Source organism: Leptinotarsa decemlineata, unplaced genomic scaffold (assembly GCF_025532065.1).
Source record: "Leptinotarsa decemlineata unplaced genomic scaffold, Ldec_3_MD MMD2_P_RNA_scaffold_9, whole genome shotgun sequence".
Classification (NCBI taxonomy): domain Eukaryota; kingdom Metazoa; phylum Arthropoda; class Insecta; order Coleoptera; family Chrysomelidae; genus Leptinotarsa; species Leptinotarsa decemlineata.
In genome coordinates this window covers 405,927-431,448 of record NW_027412536.1, presented here as the reverse complement: position 1 = coordinate 431,448, position 25,522 = coordinate 405,927, and the positions used below count along the sequence as shown (strand labels likewise).

Sequence of the window (25,522 nt, the reverse complement as noted above, 5' to 3'; positions counted from 1 at the left end):
TACAGCACCTTCGATTGCCAAACATAGGTGCCATCCACCTGGTGCCAGAAAGGCGGTAGACATTCAAATAATAGTTCAAGTTTTATATGTTCACTCTTGAAAACGTTCAGGAGTTTAGGTGTTGAGGACTGAAAATATGGTAATGTTTTAAAACATTACCATATTTTCAGTCCTTAAATTTGCTCAATGCTTTGCCACCACTACGATAGTCTTTTTTCCAAAATCAAAATTGAAACCCCGTTTAAAACTTTAGAAAAGTCAAATGTAGTATATGAAATTCCTTGGCATACATGTGACAACACATATGTTGGTCAAATATCTAGAATTTTATCAGGACGCATAACGTCACATAAAAGTGATTCTAATACAAAAAACCACCTGTGCATGTCATCAACACAAAGCACAATGAACTACACCGAAGTTAGAGTTTTGTGTACTGAAAGCAACTTACAAAAACGGTTGTTTAAAGAAATGTTCTTTATCAAAAGGAATACCAATAACATGAACAAAAAGACTGAGCTCAACAACCTCGGCAACATTTATAATTATATCTTAAAATTGGAACTCATTCCTCCTGGTGCCCCAAGCAACAGATGGTGTGTTAGTTTGGAATTGGAAACAGTGCTGAGTCTGTCATTCACTTCATTTGTGAGTACTTGGCAGCACTGTACCCATATTCAGATACTTTTGAATTGGCTAGTGTCAACCATGCTGTTGGTGGGCCTTTTGGTAATCCTGTTTTGTTTTTTACTGTCAATTTTTAAACTTCAAATGTCTATTTAGAATGTCAATTATCAAATTTCAAATATTTCCTGTTTCCTCTTTCTTTATGGTTGCTACCATGCCACCAGTAAGTGCCATGCATGGCCAGTGAAATAATTTTAAAATTTCATGGAATGAGTTTTTTGTACTTTTTCTCTGAAAATTTGATGTGTGACACTTTTCTACATGATGAAAAGTATTAACTTTGTTTTTCTCACTGCAACGTCTGACTTTTTACTTTAACCTCAAGTTAGTAAATACATTATATACCTAATTGTTTTATAATTTTGCTGCAATGTTTTCAATTTCTTGTAGACGTCTTGATAAAGGGAATAAATATTTTCGAAAGCTCGACTATATAACAAAGAGTATTCTTTAAACAACAGCCCAGTATTTTGACTGCATCCCCAACAATATTCCGTATTTCTCCTTAACTAGTCAGTCAAGACGACCCTTCGCTTTTTCTATATATATATATATATATATATATATATATATATATATATATATATATATATATATATATATATATATATATATATATATATATATATATATATATTAATATATATATACTGACTGACTAGTTAAGGAGAAATACGGAATATTGTTGGGGATGCAGTCAAAATACTGGGCTGTTGTTTAAAGAATACTCTTTGTTATATAGTCGAGCTTTCGAAAATATTTATTCCCTTTATCAAGACGTCTACAAGAAATTGAAAACATTGCAGCAAAATTATAAAACAATTAGGTATATAATGTATTTACTAACTTGAGGTTAAAGTAAAAAGTCAGACGTTGCAGCGAGAAAAACAAAGTTAATACTTTTCATCATGTAGAAAAGTGTCACACATCAAATTTTCAGAGAAAAAGTACAAAAAACTCATTCCATGAAATTTTAAAATTATTTCACTGGCCATGCATGGCACTTACTGGTGGCATGGTAGCAACCATAAAGAAAGAGGAAACAGGAAATATTTGAAATTTGATAATTGACATTCTAAATAGACATTTGAAGTTTAAAAATTGACAGTAAAAAACAAAACAGGATTACCAAAAGGCCCACCAACAGCATGGTTGACACTAGCCAATTCAAAAGTATCTGAATATGGGTACAGTGCTGCCAAGTACTCACAAATGAAGTGAATGACAGACTCAGCACTGTTTCCAATTCCAAACTAACACACCATCTGTTGCTTGGGGCACCAGGAGGAATGAGTTCCAATTTTAAGATATAATTATAAATGTTGCCGAGGTTGTTGAGCTCAGTCTTTTTGTTCATGTTATTGGTATTCCTTTTGATAAAGAACATTTCTTTAAACAACCGTTTTTGTAAGTTGCTTTCAGTACACAAAACTCTAACTTCGGTGTAGTTCATTGTGCTTTGTGTTGATGACATGCACAGGTGGTTTTTTGTATTAGAATCACTTTTATGTGACGTTATGCGTCCTGATAAAATTCTAGATATTTGACCAACATATGTGTTGTCACATGTATGCCAAGGAATTTCATATACTACATTTGACTTTTCTAAAGTTTTAAACGGGGTTTCAATTTTGATTTTGGAAAAAAGACTATCGTAGTGGTGGCAAAGCATTGAGCAAATTTAAGGACTGAAAATATGGTAATGTTTTAAAACATTACCATATTTTCAGTCCTCAACACCTAAACTCCTGAACGTTTTCAAGAGTGAACATATAAAACTTGAACTATTATTTGAATGTCTACCGCCTTTCTGGCACCAGGTGGATGGCACCTATGTTTGGCAATCGAAGGTGCTGTATCATTCCTCGGAATTTCATCAAAGTCGGTGGAATATTCGCCGGGAATTCCATCGATTCGGTGCGAACAGACGCGAAATGTCGGTCGAACTGATCGCGCTCTTCGCCTCGTCACAATTGGTTTATGTCTACCAGTGGCGGCTGGCGTTATTTTCTTTCGGGCATGATTTGCAACTATTCGGTTGCTTCTTCAGATTCACTGAATAAACTACTGAAGAAGCTACTGTTGGATTGTTTGCAGGGTGCAAATTGTTTATTCATTATCATGGATGGTGTTATATCATGTTATGAGTAAGAGTATTCACGTAATGAACTACATTACCACAAATGTTATGCAATAGATTTCATACAACATCAGTACATCAAAGTAATACTAATACACTCGTATACTACTCAGGAGTGAGTCAAGAATTTTGACTCACTCCTGTTTGTTTGACTTTATGAAGTAGCAAAAGTTTGTCATTATAAAATAGAACTTAAATAATTTTGGAATATTTGGAAGATATACTTCCTTATCATTTTGTTTATTGGTAGTATTTTAGAAATGATCATATATTTGTTAGTCATTGAATTCGATAATGTAAAAAATGTTTCACATTCAACATAAATAATAGCATCTAGCTAGTAAAGAAGTCCACAACCTGTGTTTGTGAAAGGAAGTTTTTATTGCTCGAAATGATTACATGCCTCAAGTTATAACAACTATCAATTGAAATACTCTATGAATTGAATATTTTTGAATAATATATCATTATTCTATGAAAGAGAGCACATTGGCAGATCAAAATCTTCAGATGATGTGCTGCAGGTTTTTCTTGCAGCTGAAAAAGCAAATGCGCCACTGGAATCAATCAAGTCGCCCCGGAGCGCTAATAATTAATTTTTGTTGCTTCATGATTTGTATTACTTTTTTTATATGTTTCTGTAATTAAATATTCCTGCTATAGTTGAAAAAAATAATTTAGCATAAGTCCTTATTTTACTTTCCAATCAATATTCGATGAATCGTAAATACGCTCCACACAGAAGGATATTTGGGTCTGTAACCTATCGAAGGGCGCCTAGAATCCAGTTCGACCAGCTGACCAAGCCTGTTTACCTTCCCTAGAAGTTCTATAACAATCCGGAAATAAGATAAACTTCAACTTCCGTTCTTGAAACTTCGAAATAGTGCAGAGGAGTACTCTGAAATCTTGTCTTGTATATCCCTCATTTTGTACAGAACGTTTGGACGAGTTTTGTATTTTAGAGAAAGCGATATTTAAGCGTATTACTTTTCCTAAAAGGTATTGAGAAAATATACTGTTTACGTTCCATAGGTATTTCGTAATCAGTTAGCGCTAAAGAAAATTCGAGAGACTCAAACAACTTCAACTCCGAGACAAAAAAAAGTTAAACCAATGAATATATCAGGCAATAGAAAGTCCAATATAGAGGGAAAAAAATTGTTTTGGTAGCAAGCCATAGGGGAAGGGATTTCGTGCTAATGTTGTTGAGGCAAATGAACGAAGAAGTTGTAATCCTGTCAATCCTCAAGCCCCATTGTAGCGATGAAGAACTTATTAAAATAATGACAGAAAATTCTCGTAAACAATCTAAAAAACGACTTGGTCATTTTTTGGCCAGATAGAGTTCGATGTAATTTGAATAATATACATCTACGGCTAAAACATACAAACTGCATTATACTAACTGAACCACATCGATTCTCCAAGAACGATTCGACCTCTGAAGTTTATGAAAGAAATTTTGATTTACTGAAAACTTTCCACCATCTTGCACAACCAAACATCAGCATCTTGGATTGCAATAACTTTTTGAGAAGGACTAACTACTCAAAAAAAATAGCAGTATTAACAAGGTTGGAAAGTGGTACTTGACCAGGGCCTTGATAAAACATATCAAGAATAAAAAATATATTATCTCAGAATTTGCATCAAATGAAATTCCTCAGCAACAGCAAAAAATTGAAGCCAGGAAAAGAACTGAAATTAACTCAATTTGTGAGATCAAGAATTTATCAATGAATATACCCCAATCTTTCAGAATAGAAGTTGAAGCGGATATATATTCACATAAGGTTGACCAGACCCTAGCGGAAGAACTGGCTCTGGCAGAAAACAAGCATCAAGAAAATGATGACATACTGGGTGATACACTGGCACAGATTAATGAAACGGTTTTAGAAACAGGACAAAATTTAAGTGAGAAAAATAATTTCTTATCAGTATATCTCCGATTGTCCCAGGATGCTCGAAAGCTAAGTCCATGAACAAACTTGTGAAAGCAGGATTTACTACCCTCATGGTAGCGCACGTAAATGCCCAGAGTATTAAAAATGAAATATCTGATATAGAATTTCTTATTGATGATCTAAACTTAGATAAACTCTGCATTTCTGAACACTGGATTCAACATTCAGATATAGAGACATTATCATTCCCAGATATAAAAGTAGCTTTGTATTTTTCTCATGGAGAAATTCTAATTTTAACACGGAATCAACTAGAATGTAGGTCCTTGAAATGTGTCGAAGACTTCTCGCTACAGTCACATGTAGAAATAAGTGCTATTACTTTAGTTGCCAATTTCAATATTAAAACAACGGTGTGTTGCATTTATAGACCACCATTGGGTGATTTCAATATATTTCTTGAAAAACTAGAACTTGCGATTATCTTCAAAAATAATTCAAATATTTGATTGTTTGTGGAAATCTGAATATAAATAGCCTTGATACCACAAATAACAAAACAAAAATCTTAAATGATTGCCTAGAATCCTATGGCCTTAGAAAAACCACAGACCTTCCTAGGCACATCATAAAAAATAAACATGGTCATGTGAGTGCTACAGCAATTATTACTAACATTCTATCTTATTACTAACATTCCAGAAAATGAAGTAACATGATACTTCACTAGCAAAACATCTTGCCCATATTCTTTCTTTCAGTCTACCTAACTTATCATCAAATGAATTGCAAACTACTACTACCACCTCTAAAAGAAAATTTACCGATGAGAATTTACAAGAACTCAGAACACGACTGAGCAATATCAACTGGACTTATTTAGAAGGTCTCAGAACAAATGATGCATTTGATGCTTTCATGAATGAATTTTTATGGTGTCTCGATGTAGCTTGTCCCAGAGGGAATATAAATAACATACACAATGGGAGCAGACCAAAAATAAAAAAAAGATGGGTGACAAATGAACTACAAAATCAAAGTAAAGAGTTGAGAGAGCTGTATAAAAAAGTGATGAAGGGAAATGTGAGTGAGAAGACATAATCGGAAGTCAAAATCTGAATATTATGGCAATAAAATTGAAATATCTGAAAACCGACAAAGAGCCACGTGGAACATAATAAATGATTGTACAAGGAGAAATAAAAACAAAATAGAAGGATATCCTCCTTGAAATAAACGGTGTCTTGTTAACCGATAGTTCGCAAGTTGTAAATGAGTATGCTACCAATTTTGTGAAGGTAGCCTCTGAAAATCGGTCATGCTACATCGGCCAGAACCACATACCGTCTTTAATTTCAATGAAAACTCTATTTTCTTCGAGGAAGTGTTGGAACCTGAGATACTAACGACGATGAATAATTTAAAAAATTAATCATCGATTGGATTTGAAAGTTCTGAAATATGTCATCCCAACAGTATCGGGCATTCTAGTGAAGCTCATAAATAAATCAATATTTGAGGGAGTTTTTTCTGAAGTCTGGAAAACTGCAAAGGTGTCAGAGGATCCGTACTTAAATGGATTAAGTCATTTTCATCTGACAGAAAAATGGTTGTGACTCTGAACAACACCGCATCACATATTGGTGTACCACAAGGTTCAGAATCTGAACTTTCTTTGATATGAAATATTATCTAATTCAACAGTATTGTTTCTTGGTGCACTAGATCACAAAATTTGTACATAATGTAACCAAATATTTCCTAATCGGAGGACTGGCAGACCTATTCAATGTCCAGCAAAATTACTAGATTCAATCCCTATGAACTACTTTTTTCGGCAGTAGGTATTCAAAAATTATGATCATTCCTGATTTGAGAATACTGAGCCAAAGAATAGGATTCGAATAGTCAAAAAGATGTTTTTATAGATAGGGTATCGTACCGTCCGGTCGAAAATATAATATAAGATGGTTTCGAGCGTGATTTTGATTTGAATTAAACAAAGTCATAAGTAAACAAATAAAAATACAATTCACAGTCTCCGCACTTATGTATTGTTTTCTGTAACCAATTTCCCATCCTTGCAGTTAGTTACACCGTACTGATGAGACTAATGAAACGTGTCTGCGGTTTGCATTTGAGTGCTCTGTCCATTAATTCTCCCAGTTTTTATTCAAATTGAAATCGCTCACGAAACCATTTCGTATCATATTTCGGACCCAAACGGCACACAGGAGGCTAGAGTTGTCTCCGCGAAAACGTTGGTGACTGCGAAGTGCGGAGGGCTCCTATTGATGTCCACTAAAGCTAGGTGAGTTCACTTATTGTAAAGGAAAGAGAAACATCATACATTATCAGACAGATAACGTGTGATAGGTGACAGGTAGTAAACGGTCGTACCATATTTTTATGTTTGGTGATTGGTAATCTATTCGCATCATAAACAGATGGAAAATATTCGGTCAGTATGGAATTTGATAATGCATTATCCCCACTCAAAAACATAGATTTACTAATGCTGAATTATGAATAGAGTTGAGAACTGTTGACTGATGGCTTCATTCGGATGAAATACGACCATTTTTTCACGTAAAATACGGTTTCCCAATTTTCAAAAATGTTCGAGCAATATCATAATCATACATCCGGACAGTGTATTTTTTATTACATGACTGAATATCAGATGAAAACCTCAATGCCATTGAAATACATGAACACAAACCTGAATCCAGAAAACCGAACCTAAATTATTTAATGTCGGTAATATAATTATCAAGGCCGTTTACCGATCGATTTTGAATCAACGTAATCATCGCTCATAGTCCTCATATCAGCATCTTGGATTGCAATAACTTTTTGAGAAGGACTAACTACTCAAAAAAAATGCAATGTTTTCAATTTCTTGTAGACGTCTTGATAAAGGGAATAAATATTTTCGAAAGCTCGACTATATAACAAAGAGTATTCTTTAAACAACAGCCCAGTATTTTGACTGCATCCCCAACAATATTCCGTATTTCTCCTTAACTAGTCAGTCAAGACGACCCTTCGCTTTTTCTATATATATATATATATATAAATCTAGAAAGGTTAATGCAGTCAAGCTGCTGGAAAATAATTCAATAAATAGATAAGTACTCTTTGATCATTCCCATATTGATTTCAATTTAAGAGCCACCGGTATACAGCTGTTTCAGCCTATTGGGCATCGTCAGTACCGGGCAGGCGGTCCTCGATTGAAGACAAGTACTTTCTTGGTTTTTTCTCATTTTGTCTTCAATCGAGGACCGCCTGCCCGGTACTGACGATGCCCAATAGGCTGAAACAGCTGTATACCGGTGGCTCTTAAATTGAAATCAATATGGGAATGATCAAAGAGTACTTATCTATTTATTTTTATATATATATATATATATATATATATATATATATATATATATATATATATATATATATATTAATATATATACATATATATATATATATATATATATATATTAATATATATACATATATATATATATATATGTATATATATATATATATATATATATATATATATATATATATATATATATATATATATATATATATATATGTATATATATATATATTAATATATATATATATATATATATATATATATATTAATATATATACATATATATATATATATATATATATATATATATATATATATATATATATATATGTTGTTATATAATATATCCTGGTATAATAATGATTTGTGATTTATTTTGAAGTGAATTGTTTTAATTAATTTTTTATATTAATAAATGGGTTCTGAATTTACTTGTTATATTTTTTATTATTATTATATGTTTACTAAAATTTTGACAACCTGTACTTTAGGTGATACCCTATCCTAGGGTATCACCTAAACCTAACCTAACCTAACCTAACCTAACCTAACCTAACCTAACCTAACCTAACCTAACCTAACCTAACCTAACCTATCCTAAAGGAAACTTCCTACCTTGTCTAGCTCAGCTCAGTCGAATTTATACAGCATGCAGTGCCCTCTCTCTCCACAGGTAGAGTTCTTGGAAAGGTCTTTGATGTTTATCAAAATTTATTGTGCCAAATAAAATTTCAAAATGCTAAATAAATATAATGTAAAATTTAAAAAAAAACAGCATTGATATTAATCACCTTATCACTACCTAGAATCTGCGAAACATAACTTAATCTAAAATGAGTACAGATTACCACTCTATGATAATGTTTGATTTCTAACCTTTATCATAGAATGACAGTTTTCTGTTTGTGAATAAACAGTGAATGACTGGAAAGTGACAAATATTGATTTATCGACAAAAACAATTTTCACAATGTTGGATTCTGCCCTCGAATAACTTTTAAACGAGTCAACTCAGCAAAAAATCATCTCAGACTTTTTTTGTATATTGTTGAAGATTTTTATAAGACATTAATTCGTTCGAGTGCATCAAAAATCCAAGCAATAAAAAAAATTTCCAATGTTATTTCAATGGGAAATCCAAAATCACAATGAGCGAGTGGAGTGTTGTTTCCACTAATTGTTTCATTTTTGATTTTTATATCATACCCACTCGATAAAATATCTCTTTGTATTTATATCCTGAACACGTATGTCACGAAGGTAGCTATATCTGCCTACGTGGTTATGTTAGATGTAGCCTGGGAATTCTAGGTCTTCTAACTGGAACCACAAATGTGCGGTTGGCTCCTGGTGTTGACTCCGTGCATATGTGTTGTTTCCTGCTTTCGGCAAACAAGTATTGCCAATCTTTACACATGGCTGCACCGCGCTGATGAGGCCAATAGCCAGAAACACGTGTCCGCGGTTTGCCGCACTTTTGGAGTGTTGTTTCCACTAATTGTTTCATTTTTGATTTTTATATCATACCCACTCGATAAAATCTCTCTTTGTATATATATATATATATATATATATATATATATATATATATATATATATATATATATATATATATATATATATATATATACATATATATATATATATATATATATATATATATATATATATATATATATATATATATATATATATACATACATATATAAAGTAGATAATCTTAGCGACTGGAGAAATGTATGGTAAAATGGATTACCAGGGTCTCTCAGTCAAAAATTCAAAAATGAAACTCTGCTTCACTTTGCCAAGCTTTCGCTTCTAATGGGAAGCTTCTTCAGGGCCTATAATTTGATGATTTTTGAATATTTTCGCCTTTGAATAACATTACAAATCATACTTACAGTAAAAATGAGTGAAAAACAATAAATTGAAGAAATAAATTGACGTAAAAGTTAACATATATACGATTTTTTTTGTGGGTTTGACATACATACATATATATATATATATATATATATATATATATATATATATATATATATATATATATATATATATATATATATATATATATATTATATATTATATATATATATATAGGAAAAGATATGTAGACGACATATTCATCATCCGGCCCGACGGAAAACAAAAACTAGACCGGTTTGTGACCTACCTGAACAACATCCATCCCCGCATCCAGTTCACTACCGAAAGAGAGGAGAACAGGCAGCTACCTTTCCTAGACCTACTCATAACACGAAAACCAACTGGCAACTTGGGTTATACAGTTTACCGAAAACCCACACACACCAACCGCTACCTAGAAGCAGCATCACACCACCACCCTACCCAGCTACAATCCGTAGCCAACACGTTAATATCCCGCAGTTTCCGCCTAACAGAACCAACAAACAGGGCAACAGAATTAGGGGAGACAACAAAGGCTCTGCGACAAAATGGCTACGGACCAAAGATCATTCAAAAGGCCATCGACAGACAAAGAAGAACCAACAAAACATCCACTAGATCGACAGAAGACTCTCCACACGACAGACAATCTGTGACACTACCTTATATCAAAGGTGTGACCGACAAAATCGGGAGAATACTAAGACGTAAACACATTCGGACAACCTACAAACCACACAAAACGATATCCAGTTGGCTGCCCAGACCGAAAGAGAGAATTTCCCTAGAAAACCAAGGAGTATATAGCATCACATGCGAGGACTGTGGACAACAATATATCGGTCAGACCAACAGACGTATATCTGCCAGAACCCAGAAGCACAAAAACTCGATAAGAACAAAACAAACCTCCTCTGCCCTCTTTCAACACCATCTACAAACAGGTCACAAGATTAATTTTGAGTCCACAAAACAGAGCAAAACCCAAGAATACGACAAATCAGGGAAGCTATCGAAATCGAAAAGCAAGGCAAGGATTTGGAAAACAATAATTAAAAACAACCACCAAAGACAACCACAAATTGATAATGAACCATCGCAGGTAGGAGAACCGCCAGAAGCCATTAACAACCCTCAGGTAGAAAAACAGGTAACAAATCCATACAACTTACGCAACCGAAACCATATAAAAACACCACAAGAAGAACCTGACATTAGTTACACCTCTCGAAGCGAAGCAGTAACTCGTCTTGATAATGCCATCTGAGATGATGGCGATGTATATATATATATATATATATATATATATATATATATATATATATGTATATATATATATATATATATATATATATATATATATATATATATATATATATATATGTATATATATATATATATATATATATATACTATATATATATATAATATATATATATATATATATATATATATATATATATATATATATATACATATACATATATATATATATATATATATCTGTATCTGTAGAGTAGGGAGGGTGAGTGTAAGCCCACGCACTTAGGCCACATGTGACCCATTGTACATCCTCCCGAGGAGTTGTCCTCCTAGGTCGTCGTCCATCCTGTCCTTTCCAGGAAGGTGGACAGGTCGCTGGGAGACATCTCCTTTATATCGGCAGGTGTAGGCCAAGACTCGCCGAACACACACTCTCTTATTGACGATAACTCCGGGCACTCGCACAGGACATGCCTGACAGTCTCATCTTCCTGTTCACACATCCTGCATAGAGGTGTGTCCACTAGCCCCATATTATGTAGGTGTTTCCTTAGCTGACAGTGGCCAGTCAGAAATCCTACTGTAAGGCGTAGATTTTTCCTGGTCATCGCCAGATATTTCTTCGGCGCCAGCTTCCCAGGGTCGCCCAAGGTGATCCTGGCAAGATTACATCCTTTGATTTCATCCCATCTCTTTAGAGATTGAGCATGGGTGTAACTTTTGACTAGTTCCGCAATTGTCGAAGTCATCAGGCCGTGGGTGCCACTTGGTCCTAAAATTCTTAGTCCAGCCGCTTCCTTGGCTAAAGAGTCGGCAATGCGATTACCTTTACTCCTGTTGTGCCCTTTAACCCACCTCAGGATAATGTTATTATCTATCGAGGCTTTGGCTAAATCTTCGTGGCACTCTAGTGCTAGCCCTGAAGTAACACGGTGTCTGTTCAAGGCTAATAGTGCTTGTCTGCTATCAGTGCAGATTGTAATGTTTTTGCCAGAAATTCTTTTCTTGGTTATTTCTTTTGTGGCGATTGAGATACCAGCCAGTTCTGTTTGGACCACGCTGGTATTTCTTCCCATTCCCCACTTAATCCTTAGGCTTAGTGATCTGGAGTACACTCCACATCCTGAGCCTTCTTTGGTTTTTGAGCCATCTGTATAAATCCGTATTGCATTTGTAACATCTGACTCTGTGTTCTGCTTGATTTGTATTTTGTAGGGTTTATTAAACACAAACCTGGGTTCAATTGCATCACTTGTTGCCTGCAGCAGAGGTTGCGCAGTAAGCGCTTTCTGCCACAGGCCCAACCTCAATCGACCCATTCCTACTTCTAGGTTTACACCAGCCGTGTGCAATCGTACCATGGCCATTAACGCAACCTCCTTAACGTACAGGTCCAGAGGGGTCAGACCCGTGATTAATTCCATTGCCGCGGTTGGTGTTGTTCTCATGGCTCCTGTGATGTTTAAACAAGCCAGTCGCTGTATTTGGTATAATTTTTGGATGGCCGTTGCTTGTAGAACTTTAGGTCCCCATGCAATGGCTCCATACGTTAACATAGGTCTTATTATTGCAGTGTAGATCCAGGCGACTACACGGGGTGAAAGACCCCATGCGCGTCCCACTGTCCTCCGACATTGCTCATAAGCCACGTATGCTCTTTTTGCTCTACTCTGTAGATGAGAGTTCCATGTTAGCTTCTTGTCGAGGATAATACCAAGGTATTTCACCTCTTCAGAGAAGTTTAGTTGGCTTTTGAAGATTTCAGGAGGTTTTAAGCTCGTTAAACTTCTTTTCCTGGTGAAAAGGACCATCTCAGTCTTCTTGGGATTGATCGACAATGAGTGTTCCTTACACCATGTTTCTATCAATTTGAGCCCATCCTGCGCTCTATCGCACAGTGTGTTTACAAATTTGCCGGTCTGCAAGATAACTATGTCATCTGCGTATGCAATTGTGTAGAATCCATTTTTGTTAAGGTGATTAATTAGGGTATCCAGAACTATGTTCCAGAGAAGGGGTGATAAGACCCCTCCCTGTGGACATCCCCTCATGACCAGTCCTTTTACTGTGATGTCTTCTACATTAATACTTATTGCTCTGCTAGAGAGCATCTGGAGTATCCATTCTCCTACTACCAGGGGTACATTCCTGGAGTGTAGTTGCTGGGTAATTGTTGGAAAGGTTGTTTTATCAAACGCTCCCTCAATATCTATGAATATACCTAGGGTGGATTCTTTGTTATCCAATGATCTCTCGATTCTGCCAACCACATGGTGAAGGGCCGAATCAGTAGACCTTCCCGGGGTATATGCATGCTGATTTGGATGAAGTGGGTTGTTAACAAGTACTTCATCTCTTATATACCGCTCACATAGTCTCTCCATGGTTTTTAAGAAAAACGATGTGAGACTAATTGGTCGGAATGCTTTTGGTAGGGTGTAGTCCATCCTACCTGGTTTGGGTATAAATACTACTCTTACTTCTCTCCACTTACTGGGAATATACCTCAGAGCTAGAGAGGCTCTGAATATTCCAACCAGGTGTGGCATAAGAGTGTCCAGTCCCCACTGAAGTAGGGCTGGTCTTATACCGTCAGGCCCTGGTGACTTGAAGGGGGAAAAGCTCGATATAGCCCATCTTATTTTGTCCTCATCAATTACTGTACTAGCATATTGCCAGTCATATTGTGAGGGTGTTATTGGTACATCCGTCCAGTTCGCCGTTCCAGGAAAGACAGAACCTGGGAAGTGAGTTTCCATAAGAATCTCAGCACTCTCCCGGAGGTTGGCGGCTTTGTCGCCATTTTCCCTCGTCAGGATGCCGATAGTCTTATGGTGGTCATTTGAGAGTGCCTTCTGTAGCCTAGAAGCTAGTGGAAAGTCTTCGACTGCCTCACAATAGGCTCTCCAGGCTTCTCTTTGTTTTCGTCTGCAGACTTTTTTGAACTCTCTGAGGTTGGCTTGATATATAACCCAGTCCTCTTCGAGTCTTGTACGTTTTGCCTTGTTAAAGGTCGTTCTCGCTATCTTCCTGAGGTATATATATATATATATATATATATATATATATATATATATATATATATATATATATATATACATACATATATATACAAGCTGCTGGAAGCTGCTGGAAAATAATTCCATGAAAATAAAAAAAATAAATGGATAAGTACTCTTTGATCATTCCCATATTGATTTCAATTTAAGAGCCACCGGTATACAGCTGTTTCAGCCTATTGGGCATCATCAGTACCGGGCAGGCGGTCCTAGATTGAAGACAAAATGAGGAAAAACCAAGAAAGTACTTGATAAAAAAAGCTGCGTAAATGCAAGCGAAACATAAGTGGAACCACCTATTGGTGTGACACCCAAGTGTGACTTGGGTGAGTGGGTTTTCGGTATATACAGTGTGACCCATTTAAGATGGAAGCACCCTTATAAAACTTACATTTTTCAACCGACTGAAATGTTTTTTTTTGTTAGGTAGATATTCAAAAAGTCTATTAGGACACCAAATATCATGAATAAATCTCAATTTCCAGGGCCAACTAATCTTATTATTCAAGGTCAAAAATCTAAAAAAATTACTAGCGATTTTTTCAGAAAAACTCTGACTACACCACTGGATTTGTGACATTTTCAAATGGGTAACATGTAAATTACGTTGAAATGCGTCAATCAATAAAAAAGTTATAAAGGAATGAAATTTGAAAAATATGCCGTTTAATCAACCCACCAATTCATGTTCAGGAATTTTATAAAAATTCTGAATACACCACTGGATTCAGGATGTCTTGAAATATCACTGGTCACAGTTTCATCGAAATCTGTTCAGTAATAAAAAAGTTATTAGGGAATGAAATTTGAAAAATATGTTGTAAAATGAAATTTTAACAACGTTCTTACTACACCACTGTTGATTATTGAAAAAATTATTGGGGTGATTATTGCAATGTCGTACAATTATAACATCTGAAAATCATGATGGTAAAAATAGTCTATAGGTATTTCTCGAAGTGGAGTGGATACATAAACAAGTACAATCAGGAGAGAACTCCTGGTTAATCTTCATGAAAACAATTTCAACAATATAAGACAAGTCTAATGTACTCCCAATAGAAATTATAACGAAAAATATATGCAATGGATAATAATTATTATCATTCCAGTAGGTAACATCAGCTGTGATTTCTTCCTTTTGTTGAATAGCAAAAAATGAGATTTGCAATTTTAACTGCCTGTTATTCAGAATGCATTAATGAAATAAACCAGTTAGCTGTGACTTACAGTTTCTCATCTATTTATTTGCGCATGAATTGTCATTTTGTTACGCACCATTAGTGAACTGAATAATTTGTGTTTCAAAATAAAAACAGATAATGGCTCAATTGTCAATTCAAGAAAAAATCGAAATTATACGTCTTTCCGGTGATGATTACCGGAGTGAAAGAGAAGTAACTAGAATATTCAATGAAAGACACCCAAATCGTCCAGCCATAAGTAACAGCACGGTACATAAAATAAACCAAGTTTTCAATCGAACTGGGGCAGTAACCACATATATTTTAAAGAACAATATACGAAGAAGGAACGAAAATAACCAGACTATATTAGATTACTTCAGAAATAATCCAAATAGTAGTTTGAGGGATGCCAGCTTAGATTTAAACTTACCTAGGAAGAATGTTAGGCGATGTCTGAAGAAAAATAAATTGAGGCCATTTAAACCAAAGTTTTTACATACTCTGGAACTAGGTGATCAAGAAAAACGATTGGAATTCTGCTTATGGGCCCAGGGCGAATATCTTAATGACAGGCAATTTTTAAAGAAAGTTTTATTTAGTGATGAAGCTAGTTTCACAACAAATGGAGTGGTTTCATCACAAAATATTCGCTATTGGGCCACTGAAAATCCTAACTGAGTGATAAACTGTAAAAGGCAGTATTCAGAAAAAGTGAACGTTTGGTGTGGAATACTGAATGAAAGGATAATTGGACCATTCTTTTTCGACGGCAACATGAATGGCGCAATTTTCCTACAATTTTTAAGGAATGAATTTTCGGACGCAATAGATGAACTTCCCCTTGCAGAAACAAGAAATTTATATTTTCAGTTAGATGGTTGTTCCATACATAATGCGGGAATTGTGAAGAGTTGGCTGAATCAAAATTACCCTAATCGTTGGATAGGAAGGGGGAGTACATTAATTGGATGGCCACCAAGATCGCCTGACCTTCCTTCACTCGATTTTTTCCTTTGGGGTTATGTTACACAAAAGGTTTACAAATCACGACCAAGGAATCGAGTGGAACTGTGCACCAGAATTCAGCAAGCTTGCGATGCAATTACTCCACAAAAATATTCGTAAGCGATATGATAAATGCATTGAATTGGATGGAAGTTTGGTGGAGGCCACCAGAATATGAATTGCACTCATTCATTTTTCAATTCGGTATCTTCTTGGTTTCTATTTTTACATTGATTGTGAATAAAAGATTGTTTTCCGCTAGTTTGTAGCAATTAGAAAAATGTACTTACAGTTAGTTTTTTGTAGATTCATTTGAAATTATTGACACTAAAGTTTGTTGTGATAAACTGATTGATTGATATGGTTCGACATACATTATGAAAGGAAATTGATTCTCCCATAAACGTTTCATGAATTTTATTTGAATAAATAATATTTTGTTGAATATTGCCCCTAATCCAGTGGTGTAGTAAGAACGTTGCTAAAATTCCATTGAACAACATATTTTTCAAATTTTATTCCTTTATAACTTTTTTATTGATTGACGCATTTCAACGTAATTTACATGTTACCCATTTGAAAATGTCACAAATCCAGTGGTGTAGTCAGAGTTTTTCTAAAAAAATCGCTAGTAACTTTTTTAGATTTTTGACCTTGAAAAATAAGATTAGTTGGCCCTGGAAATTGAGATTTATTCATGATATTTGGTGTCCTAATAGACTTTTTGAATATCTACCTAACAAAAAAAAAATCATTCCAATCGGTTAAAAAAAGTAAGTTTTATAAGGGTGCTTCCATCTTAAATGGGTCACACTGTAGATGTTTCCCACTTAGTGTCGGTCCTCTTCACCAAAACGTCTAAGAATGGCAATTCGTTGTGGATTTCCTTCTCAATTGTAAAAATGATGGAAGGTCTCACGCTGTTGATGTGTTTCAGGAAGGCGTCTTGTTCAGTATTCCCATGGTTTCATACTATGAAGGTATGTTGACGACACTTTGAATTTAGTAGAATTGTTAAAGAAAAGCAACAAATGGAAATGTGGACAAGAACAAAAACATGCTTTTAACACCATCAAATTAGAATTTGCTAATAATTTAAAAATCTATCATCCAAATTATAATTTACCATTCATTTCAAGGACAGATGTATCAATGTTCAAACTTGCTGGAGTATTATTGCAAGTCATATTGCATTACCAAAATAAGATTTTATTCACTGGGATCAAAATTCATTATTGAGACAGATCACATGTTATTACTAAATGTGATGAATAATAAACTGTTGAAAAATAGCATCGAGGTTGCATTACTTTTGCAAGAATATGATTTTTAAATCAGACATATAAAAGAAAAAAAAATATTGTTGCGGATGCATTAACAAGATCAGATGGCAAATTAAAAAAAAAGAACATTACAATTTGGGGTAAACATATTAATAGATCAACAAGGAATTTTTTCGTCCAACAAAATAGTAAAAGATCAAAATAAATTAGAAGCAAAAGATATTATGAAATGTAGGAAAGTCAAGGAATTTGGGCAAAGATAATTAAGGATCAGGAACTATATGTAATTAGTAAAGAATTAGCTTATGATATATTAAAGTATGAACATAATGGTCATCCTGGAGTGAGAAAAGTATGGATGATGTTTAGAGAAAATTATTCTGCAGAAAATATATCCAAATTACCAAAGATTTGACTAATAATTGTAATATTTGCCAAATATATAAAAGTAAAAATTTTGTTAGTACAAACAATCCAGGAAATAGTATTTATTAGTGAACTTATAACAACCGCAAATAGAAACAAACATATTCTTGTAATTGTAGACATCTTCACAAAATTCATAAAATTATATCCTTGTACAAGTAATAACTAATTGTCTTTAACAATATTTCAATGAGGTAGGTGAACCACAAACCTTTCTGTGGTTTGGATAATAATGCTACATACTTTCAAAATGATGAATTTAAAAATTTGTCCCATAAAAATACAATAAAATTGATATCCACCAGTATCAGACATACGGAATCAAATCCATCTGAGAGATACATTCAGGAGGTAATTAAATTTCTCTGAATATTATCAAGAGAAGATCATCAAAATTAGGATGATAATTTACCAGATGTGGAGAAGTATCTCAATCAATTGCCACACCCGGTCACAGAAATTAGTCCATATTTTCTAATGATGGGACAACATCCTCCCAGGAAATAGCTGAAAGAACAAAATAAAACATTCAATGACATTCTAACAGAAGTACGAATAAAACAAAATGAAAGCAGTAGGAGATATTTAAAAAGAATAAATAACAAGAAAAGACATAAAAATATATTATTTTCGAAAGGTCAATTAGTATTAATGAGAGCCAATAGAGTAACTGATATTAAAAAGAATAAATGTGCAAAATTACCTCCTATATTCGAAGGACCATATGAAATTGTAAGTGAAAATAATATAAATAGTTATAAATTAAAATATACAAATGATGAAAGAAACAGAGGAATTTTTAATATTAATGATATTTATTTGCTCTGTGCGTGTGAAATCTTATTTGATGTTTGTGACATGACATTCGACATTTTTAGTTAAAGTTCAGAACGTGAATGTGGAAATCTTTATATTATGTGCAATCTCAGTCTGTGATGTAAATGTAGTTATATGTATAGTCGAAGTAACCGATATTGTACAAGTTGTCGGCACCCTCAAAGGACATAAAAACCAATACATAGAAATTAACCGGCAGTATTTCTATGTGTGGACTGTACACTTGGCGTTTCGCATTGGATAAATTTTACTAACCGAGTTTTGTGATTGTCTAAAGAGTCATAAAATTAAATTTGAAGTCATGTTACGGTGACGAATAGAAATCATAGAATGCGGCCTTTGGTTATCGCCGTCGTATTCAGTTCAGGAACTGATCGCGATTTGAGTGTTGAAATTCGATATTGGTGCAGTTATATTTACTTAAAATGTGTGTTATCTATTTGAAATGTGGCGTCTTTGGACAAGTACTAATAGTAATAACGAGTGTGATAACAACGCAGACTTTTTCCAGTGTTGTGATCTCAACTGCGATGGTGAACAATGCGAAAAAGAGATACCAGGGAAAAAGATTCGGATGCATCTGAATATTGAAACACAGAGAGTATGTTTCAATGTATATAAGAATCTACATCTCAAGTTTGGTTTGGAGGGAAACAAACTATTACAAGCAACATCAGATTTGAACAAAATTCCTTTCTCAACTGAACGTGAAATAGTCAAAAACAAACCTTATGGACGTAAGTCGCGATGTGATACAGGATTACCAAAACCTTTAGATCTTCATCTAATGAAATTGAAAAAACAATATACGACTGTTACAAAATCAATGAGATTCCTACATTGAAATCATAAGGAATAAATTGAACACTTCCGGCCATAACGTGAGCTGCTGTGATAAAATTCTTCAGAATTGGATAAAAAAACTAGGATTTAGATTCAAAATAATTAGCAAACGTCAAGCAGTTATGGAAAGCAGATGAATAGTAGAATTGCGTAACAAATACTTAGAACGAATAACTAAATATAGACAAGAACAACGGCAAATTTTATATTGGGACGAAACTTGGTACGACACTAACGACACAGTTGCGAAAGGGTGGACTGATGGTTCGAGAATGTGTAAGCCAAACAAGCCTGCAAACAAAGGATCGCGACTAATCATTGTGCATTGCGAAGGAAGTAAATGATATAGAAAACAATTGAGGACTGCAATGTTGACTATCATAAGAATATGGAAGCTAATATTTTTGAGGAATGGTTTGAAAACACATCGATCCCAAATTTGGATGCAATGACATTTGACATCATGTGAATGATGGCACTAATGAAAAAATGGCTTGTGTCCACTGTGACGATGTCGGAGCAAAAGGTATCCGTCAATAGGTCATATGCATGTAATATAAAATAGCTAATTTTAATTCATTTCTTTATCTATTTTGATACCAGATCAATGTAAATGGGTTCACATGACTATATACTTTATAAATTTTAAATAGTTCATAATTGAAAACGTAAAAATTACAAGACAGATTCAAATTAGGTAAAACGCAACGGGATTGGTAAGATCTTAGGATGACGTCAAAGTCCATGCCAACAACATTTATTCACATGCTGTTCTGTACTATTCTATTATTGTTTGTCCGTCTAATTAGAGTTTTGCAAGCAGTTATTTGGCTATTATCATTTTATCATTTCTGTGAACGTCCCAGAAAATAAATACAATGACTGAAGCCGGATTTGTCATGGCACAATTTGCCGAGAATAGATGTCTTCATGATGACAAGATTTTCGCAAATCATCCCGATTCCACTTCAGCTGAGATTAGAGGCGCCAAAGCTGTAAGGAAGGTACGTACTTGAATAATTATTGTGTATAAGTGTCTTTAATTTCAGCTTTTCGTTCAGTTTTCTAGTTATTTGCTTACTAACGTTGAGAAAGTGTACATAACCTAAAATAATGTAGTGAAAAATTTGTTTAAGAAAATGTTTACAATCACTTCTTATTCTAACCTGATAATATTTGTGTTTTTAGGTCCGAAAGATATTCTTATGGCGATTCAGCTATTGGATATGTTCAAGTAAATAGGGAAGCAAACAAATGTGTAGTGAAAGCTCGTATTACTCCCGAACATAATGTGAAACAGAAGTGTTACTCTGTAACAGCAGTATGTGATGAAGCTAAACAGAGAATTGTCTCTGCAGAATGTGAAGATTGCGCAGCACATTTAGGTACATATAATTGATTGGTAAAGTATTATTTAGAGGGCACGAATGAGTATTAACACAAGTTGCAACTTACACACTTCGTTTCATAAAAATAAGAGTCTGATTTCAAAATGTGATCATGTTTTATCCGGAAAATATAATTATTATGTATATTTTTTATTTTCAGGTGGATGTAAGCATGCAATAGTTTTATAGCTTGGCTGCACAGGCGTAGCAAAGACCCTCCCTCTACTAGTATCGACTGTTACTGGAAGAAGTCTTTTTGGGAAAGAAAATTTTTGACTTTCTACTACTCCATCTTGATAGAAAAAAAAAGGATGAGGGAGTCTTCCAAAGAAAGGAAGGAAGTAACTCTATACATGGATGTGTAGATCATGCAAAGAAGTAACTTTCAAACACAAATTGAAAGAAAGTCCTCCTGAAACAGCTACTTTCATATAAACATTGAATTATACGAAAGAAAAAACTCTTTCAAAACAAATACTTTTATATGAACACTGAATTATACAGAAGATACTTTTCTCTACTCAGTTTGTATTTCAAACATTCGTTGTGGAATAAAAATCAGATATCATTCACATGAGTTCTACTTTAAATGGATGGTAACAAATTGCACTTACATAGAACACTGACATCCTCTGGTATACACCGATGTTTCGCTTTAAGACACTTGCCCTAAGGCTCTTCAGTACCAAATTGGATAACATTATAGAAAATACACACACTTCATTCATGAATTACGATTTTTTAATGTCACGGAATAAGCTTGATCTGCTTATGTCATCGATGACATCGTAATGACATTCATTCACCTATTTGATTTAATCCCAGCCAAGAGGAATCTTATTTGAATTGAAGGAGTTATATTTTTTAGGAGTGATTAATTTTTGAGAAAGAAAGTTTTTGGCTTTCTACTACTCCATCTTGATACAAAAAAAGAAGGATGAGGGAGTCTTCCAAAGAAAGGAAGGAAGTAACTCTATACATGGATGTGTAGATCATGCAAAGAAGTAACTTTCAAACACAAACTGAAAGAAAGTCCTCCTGAAACAGCTTCTTTCATATAAACATTGAATTATACGAAAGAAAAAACTCTTTCGAAACAAATACTTCTATATGAACACTGAATTATACAGATGATACTTTTCTCTACTCAATTTGTATTTCAAACATTCGTTGTGGAATAAAAATCAGATATCATTCACATGAGTTCTACTTCAAATGAATGGTAACAAATTGCACTTACATAGAACACTGCCATCCTCTGGTATACACCGATGTTTTGTATCAAGATGGAGTAGTAGAAAGCCAAAAACTTTCTTTCCCAAAAATTAATCACTCCTAAAAAATATAACCCCTTCAATTCAAATAAGATTCCTCTTGGCTGGGATTAAATCAAATAGGAGAATGAATGTTACTACGATGTCATCGATGACATAAGCAGATCAAGCTTATTCCGTGACATTAAAAAATCGTATTCATGAATGAAGTGTGTGTATTTTCTATAATGTTATCCAATTTGGTACTGAAGAGCCTTAGGGCAAGTGTCTTAAGGTTCAGGTCCAAATGCAGATGTATTTTTCAAATAAAAAAAGGGCTTTTTTGTGTTGCACATCATGATTTTGAAATATCAAAGGAAGTAGACATTTATATTGTGAATTATGATGAGAACTATTGTGCAAATATTTTGAAAAAAATCATGCTCTTCTGGAGTAATGCTATTTTTCCTATTATATATAAAAATATCAAATAAATCATAGAATGAGGAGCAAGTTGAAATTTTAGTTGTCAGTTAGCCAAGTTACGTGTAACCTATATTCATTCTATTTGGAGTTTGTACATTGAAAACAAGGTACCTTCTGAGTGTGCCACACCAATATGAATAAAAGAAACATTTAAAAATTTCATTTATTTGTTTATTAAAACGTTTTGCATATTGATTATGCCACATGCTATTACTATTACTTTATCTACTATCGGAACTAAGCTGTGATGTACACATGTATGAGGCAACAACATATGGAATTCTCTCAACCTGTTTATTTCACGCTCTACATGAATTCTTAATGCTGCTATTCTTTTAGACTGCTTCACCTCATGTTTTGTACTTGCTATAGACTTGAACACTGAAGGAGGCCGAATAAGGGTACATTTTTTATTTTCTATCAAATGAGACAAGTCTTTGAAGCCTCTGTCTGCCATAATAGCTGTGTTTAGAGGTAATTATTATAGATATCCGCAATTTTCTACTATAATGATGTCAGAAGCCCTTCCACCATATCCTTCTGAAATAAAATTGACTAACCCATCTGGAGTACAAGAAATAAGGTATTTCAGAGTATTACATTTCTTTTATTGTGACCATGACAGAGACTGGTGGATTGCATTGGACGGTTTTTCAATTTCTATTTTTAAGCAATCTATAATTGAAACAACTTCATCGCTCTAAAAGCGATAGGTAAATTTTTAACAATGTCAGATGGTTTAGGCCACACAATTAACTCCCTCATTTTTTCTGATAGAACAATTACTTTTTTCGAAAATATTCTACTTACAGTGCTCTGTGTATAGCCAAATTGTATAGCTAATATGTCAAATGATTCATTTAACTTTATTTTCCTCAAGGTTATTAAAATGTCAATAGTGGGAACTGGGATATTATCACTTGATAGTTTCATCAAATGGTAACTGTCTTTAGGCAGTCCTAATATAATTTTAGGCTCTTTTTTCACAGCGGTCAATGTTGCATTACGCAATACATTTTGGAATTGTCTGTCCTTGTTATCTTGAGACCAACTCGCTTCGGAAGAAGTAGTTTATTGTTCATATTCACTAGAGATTGATGAAGATTGCGATGTAATAGATAAATCGTATGTTGGTTTTGTATCTGGGAATAACTTCCTACCGGCAATCTGGGCGGTTTTAATAGGTGAAGTTGATGTGTTTTTAACTGGTACTAGAAACGGTGATAATGCTCCATTTTTTGTCTTAGGACCAACAGTGATACCTTTGGTTCTATATTTTATTGTCGTTGGCTTCATTGTGTTACCTTAAACGGCTTTGTCACAAGCAAGGCTTTTATTTTCTGTTGAGAAAACGTCGTGTGAAGATGAACTAGGACCAGCTTCACAATAATTTATTTCTCTGGTGATTGTTTTATCTGCTGTATCCACAGGGCCTACACATAAATTAGTTTCTTCCATAACTCCTCTGGGAGCAGCTTCTGATAGAGTCTCTTGAAGCAACCTAAGTCTTTGTCTTTTGAGAGCAGCCTCTCTCACAGGTTTTGGCCTATTTACTTTCTGACACTGAAATTTGTGGGGCACAATACCTTTACGTAGACGTAATGTAACAGGTACCCCTTGTTGTTTATTCATTATTTGGTACTGAATGAAGTTGTCTGTATCCTTTTCTACCTGAAAATGAAGAATAACATCAGTCAGAAAGGTTTTATATTCGAGTAGTAAATATGTTTATTAGTGTTTCAGACTATGACACTAAATATAAATATACCTATGTTAATATAAAAATACTTACATCAAAGTGATCTTCACAACAGTATAAGCAGCTCGTTGCAGACAGTTTCGGGTTCTTAAATTCGTCCCTTTTTATAGCTTTACACCACTTTAATCGAATGTTTGCATTCCTCAGCACAAGAAAAAATAATTTTGAGGAGCAGTTTTCATTGTATTGTTGCACTTTGGAACTATGCAGTACTTTCCATCTTCAATTTATTGAAGTTATCAAGTAATACAATATAGAATCAACTATGTTTACTTCTCTGTGCTTTGGATCGCTTTGTTGACATGTACTTTGACGTCACATATTTCCGCCAAATGGTCGACGGTTTGAATTGTCAATGTTTGGTATACAATTTTATAATTTTTTTTCTGACTAATTATTCATGTTTTTGGCATATATCTCATGTTTCCAGTATTTGTATGCATTATATAATCGATTTGAACAATAAGGAAAAAATATGCATGTGACCTATTGCGCATACTCACAGAGATGACCTTACGGTACCCTAGCTCCTCACCGTAAGGTGAGGGTACCGTAGATACCCTAGCTCCTCACTATTGACAATCATTCACAATTATTGATAACAAATTGACTTTCATTGTAAGTAAAGTAATACAATATAGTTGGTTTTGTTGTTTCTTTGATCACTTCTCTGTTTCTCATTTAATAAATCTGCCTATATATATTG

The 25,522-nt window shown here is 34.1% G+C and overlaps 3 protein-coding genes across 8 annotated transcripts in view; 1 reads left to right on the top strand and 2 right to left on the bottom strand.

Moving 5' to 3' along the window:
- Nucleotides 1-24,353, bottom strand: part of LOC141480586 (uncharacterized) — a 34,963-nt gene extending 10,610 nt beyond the window's left edge. Inside the window, exon 1 of the mRNA XM_074170770.1 lies at nucleotides 24,218-24,353. Coding sequence (XP_074026871.1) covers nucleotides 24,218-24,353 — 136 coding nt within the window. The remainder of the gene's footprint in view (nucleotides 1-24,217) is intronic.
- Rbp6 (RNA-binding protein 6) overlaps nucleotides 1-25,522 on the top strand; it is a 1,483,108-nt gene that overhangs the window by 1,051,792 nt on the left and 405,794 nt on the right. The window lies entirely within an intron of this gene.
- LOC141480435 (uncharacterized) lies at nucleotides 24,332-24,968 on the bottom strand. The gene is made up of 2 exons (XM_074170383.1): nucleotides 24,850-24,968; nucleotides 24,332-24,728 (listed from the first exon to the last, which is right to left on the bottom strand). Exon 2 carries the CDS (start codon nucleotides 24,687-24,689, stop codon nucleotides 24,363-24,365), a length of 327 nt encoding a protein of 108 aa, XP_074026484.1. The 5' UTR covers nucleotides 24,690-24,728; nucleotides 24,850-24,968; the 3' UTR covers nucleotides 24,332-24,362.